The following is a 3955-nucleotide window of genomic DNA, read 5'->3' as shown; positions in this document are numbered from 1 at the left end:
CCTGTTTTATATTTTCATTATTTTAACGACTTTAACCTGTCAGTGAACGCTCCACGCTCAAACACACCTGTTTTATATCTTCATTATTTTAACAACTTTAATGTGTCAGTGAACGCCCCGCGCTCAGACACACCTGTTTTATATTTTCATTATTTTAACGACTTTAAACTGTTTTGAACATTTTCACTTAGATTACCTTGTCTGTTAATTTTAACGTTACATCTACTTTTAGCTTCTTCTTGCTAATCTTAGCTACTTTTACAGCTCTTATCAGATTTACCCCTTTTTGCCATCTTTCTATTGATTTTCTCTTTCCAGTAAGTCAGCAGGTAAAATTCAACTCTTTGATATTCTGTTTTGATATTAAAACTTTTCAGTTCAACTTCAGCTTATTTCGAAGCTTTTCGCTAATATCTTTCAGCATTAAACATTCACGCTGTACTGTCACAGTAAATGTATTTTCTCTAGTTGTTACAGTTAAGTTTTAACAGATCATTGATTAGGGAAACATCTTTAATTTTAACATTTATAAGAATTAAATGAAACTAATTATTGGTGTTTTTTTTACCTTCACGCCCAGGTTGAAGAAAAATCTCAGGACGTTTATATCTGCAGAAAAGAAACAATCAGTAAATATTTACTCCACAAATAGTTTAAATTTATCTTTAAAATAAAACATAGTTTAATAATTGTTTATTTGACCTCCACCTGGACAGAACCAGTCCTCACCTTTCGGCAGGTCGTCTCCCACCCTGCTGGTGGAGAATGGGGGGATCTGCTGGACCTCGCCGTTCTCCCCCTGGGGGAACCCGGGGTACAGGGGGTCATGGAACAACTGAAGTACAGGGAAGGTCCCGGGGAGGGCCTGAGGGAGGGCAGGTAACTGAGGAAGACTGGAGGGGGGAGGAGGCGGAGTCTCTGGTGTAGGCGGGGCTTCAGTTTGGACAGCTGGGACCTGGCAGGCATCCAGAGGAGGCTCAGAGGACTGAACCTGGACCACCTCAGACTGAGGCTGTGTTTGAAACTCACAGAGGACCTCAGTCTGGTTCTGATGGACTTGGGCCTGGTTCTGATGGACCTGGGCCTGGTTCTGATGGACTTGGGCCTGGTTCTGATGGACTTGGGCCTGGTTCTGATGGACCTGGGCCTGGTTCTGATGGACTTGGGTCTGGTTCTGATGGACTTGGGCCTGGTTCTGATGGACCTGGGTCTGGTTCTGATGGACCTGGGTCTGGTTCTGATGGACCTGGGTCTGGTTCTGAGGTGTCAGGTGTTGGTTCTGCAGGTCCTGACTTTGGGTCTGGACCTGATGTAAACTGAGCTGTGGTGGTCTGTCCTCCTGAGCCACGTTGGGACCAGTCTGAGACCCCAGAGTCTCACATCGAGACGCTTCAGGTTTCAGTAAAACACCTGAAAAATTGAAGGTCAACTTGTAAAAGACAAAAACACAGGAAGCAACAAACAATTATATTTCTGTATGAAATTAAAAATCATTTCCAGAAACAAGGGGAGCTGAAAGCTAAAAGTAGCAGAACAGTAGCTAAAAACTAAAAAGAAGCAGAGTGGCAACTTAATGCTAAAATGAGTGGAACGGTACCTAAAGGCTAAAAGGTTAGCTCAAGGCTAAGAAAAAGCAAAACAGTAGTTAAAGCTAAATGGAGCAGAACAATAGCTAAAGGCTAACTGAAGCAGAATGGTAGCTAACGGTTAAATAAAGCAGAATGGGAGCTAAAGGCTAAATGAAGCAGAATGATAGCTAAAGGCTAAATGAAGCAGAATGATAGCTAAAGGCTAAATGAAGCAGAATGATAGCTAAAGGCTAAACGAAGCAGAATGGTAGCTAAAGGCTAAACGAAGCATAATGGTAGCAAAAGGCTAAATGAAAGGCTAAATGAAGCAGAATGGTAGCTAAAGGCTAAATGAAGCAGAATGATAGCTAACGGCTAAATGAAGCAGAATGGTAGCTAAAGGCTAAATGAAGCAGAATGGTAGCTAAAGGCTAAATGAAGCAGAATGATAGCGAAAGGCTAAATGAAGCAGAATGGTAGCTAAAGGCTAAACGAAGCAGAATGGTAGCTAAAGGCTAATGAAGCAGCTAACGGCTAAATGAATCGGAATGTAGCTAATGGCTAAAAGAAGCAGAGTGGGAGCTGAAGGCTAACTGAAGCAGAATTGTAGCTAAAGGCTAACTGAAGCAGCTAACGGCTAAATGAATCAGAATGGTAGCTAATGGCTAAAAGAAGCAGAGTGGGAGCTAAAGGCTAAATGAAGCAGAATGATAGCTAAAGGCTAAATAAAGCAGAATGGGAGCTAAAGGCTAAATGAAGCAGAATGATAGCTAAAGGCTAAACGAAGCAGAATGATAGCTAAAGGCTAAATGAAGCAGAATGATAGCGAAAGGCTAAATGAAGCAGAATGATAGCTAACGGCTAAATGAATCAGAATGGTAGCTAATGGCTAAAAGAAGCAGAATGGTAGCTAAAGGCTAAAGGGAGCAGAACCTCAGCTGTAGTGTCTGAAGTAGATTAAAAGGAAAGTTTTGAACTGAAGAGATTTATTGTCTTTCTGAACTAAACAAAAATAAAACAGTTTTTATTTTAGCTGAACACAGATTTTAGTTCATCTTTAGCAGATAAATGTGAGAGTACGGCACTGTTTCAACCTGTTCAGCTGATTTCTTACTTGTAGCAGGAGGAGCTTGAGGAGGAACAGCTGATGATGATGAGGAGGGGGGAGGACTGGGGGAGGGAGGCAGAGTGGTGACGGGGGAGAAGGAACGCAGGAAGCCTGGAGCGACTGCGGGACACGGAGCGATGGGGGCGATGAAGGTCAGCCGAGGAGCTGAAGATGAGGGGGGAAGAGGAGGAGGAGATGAAGAGGAGGCGGGGGGAGTTGAAGCGGCGGGGAGAACCGGGGTGATGAAGGAGAAGATGCCAGCGGAGGACGGGACGGAGGATTTCACGTTCGGAGGAGAAGTTGGAGCGGCGGCGGCCGAGGCGTAGGACTGCGCGTTGGGTTTAGTGGGCGGGGCGCTGGGGGCGGGGCCTGAAGCCACAGGGTTGACAGAGCTCCGCCCAACAGAGTCAGCAGCTTTATCAGGAGGAGGGGCGGGGCCAACAGGTAAAGTGGTGGCTGCAGGAGGACGAGGAGGAGGAGTGGAGGACTTTAGTTTCTCTCCATCAGGGGGCGTCGACACGACGTCTTCATCTGGACTCTTCTGTAAAAAACAAAAGACTCAAATATAAATTAATTTATTATTTTTATTATTAGTTTCTGACATTCATTAAAATATGTCCAGTGGTTCAGGAGACACATTACTAACAAAGACAAAAACATTTTGAGTGGCAGGCGATATAATAAAATAAATACAAATTATTAAAATATCTTAAAGTTGAGGATTTGAACAAAGATGCCGAAGAACGAAGATTAAAAAAAAAAAAAGGTTTTGTTGAAAGGAGCGTCTCAGGAACATGGCTTTACGACTGATATATATCACTGGACTGGGAGTCACGTGACCTGGGCGTGCTTCACAAGCGGGATTTTTATGCATTGAGCTAAYGCTAACGCTAACCATTGAAATGAATGAGCAGAACGTAGCGCAGAGCAAACAAACGCTTTATGAACGTACAAATGTTGCAAATACTTTGCTATAAACTGCAGAAATTGTTACATGTTTACAAGAGCTAAAAGGTTTACATTTCACAGGTAAATATTACGCATATTTAACCAAATAAAATACTGTGATAAATTACAGCTGGAAAAGGGGTATGATTATATAAGTTATACTTCATCATACTCCTTTTCAGACTCATAATCACCGATGTGATGTGTTTTCAAGAAATATATTATGTACTTTATGTTGTTCTACACTGCCGGTGAAAGGTTTGTCTGAAATAAACTAAACTAAACTAAACTAAACTAAACTAAACTAAACTAAACTAAACTAAACTAAACT

The 3955-nt window shown here is 42.4% G+C and overlaps 2 protein-coding genes across 2 annotated transcripts in view; both read right to left on the bottom strand.

Annotated features, from left to right (window-relative positions):
* The window catches only part of LOC106514705 (proline-rich protein 2), a gene marked incomplete in the record, with an annotated part of 3533 nt that extends 3383 nt beyond the window's left edge, over positions 1 to 150 (bottom strand). Inside the window, 1 exon segment of the mRNA XM_014004102.1 lies at positions 121 to 150.
* Positions 151 to 431: 281 nt separating this feature from the next.
* The window catches only part of otud4 (OTU deubiquitinase 4), an 18395-nt gene continuing 14871 nt past the window's right edge, over positions 432 to 3955 (bottom strand). The window contains exons 17-21 of the mRNA XM_014004085.1: positions 2683 to 3217; positions 1170 to 1410; positions 730 to 893; positions 569 to 609; positions 432 to 464 (exon numbers count right to left, since the gene is read on the bottom strand). Coding sequence (XP_013859539.1) covers positions 432 to 464; positions 569 to 609; positions 730 to 893; positions 1170 to 1410; positions 2683 to 3217 — 1014 coding nt within the window. The remainder of the gene's footprint in view (positions 465 to 568; positions 610 to 729; positions 894 to 1169; positions 1411 to 2682; positions 3218 to 3955) is intronic.

Source organism: Austrofundulus limnaeus, unplaced genomic scaffold, assembly GCF_001266775.1.
Source record: "Austrofundulus limnaeus strain Quisiro unplaced genomic scaffold, Austrofundulus_limnaeus-1.0 Scaffold22, whole genome shotgun sequence".
Classification (NCBI taxonomy): Eukaryota; Metazoa; Chordata; class Actinopteri; order Cyprinodontiformes; family Rivulidae; genus Austrofundulus; species Austrofundulus limnaeus.
This window is presented reverse-complemented; position numbering and strand designations above follow the sequence as displayed.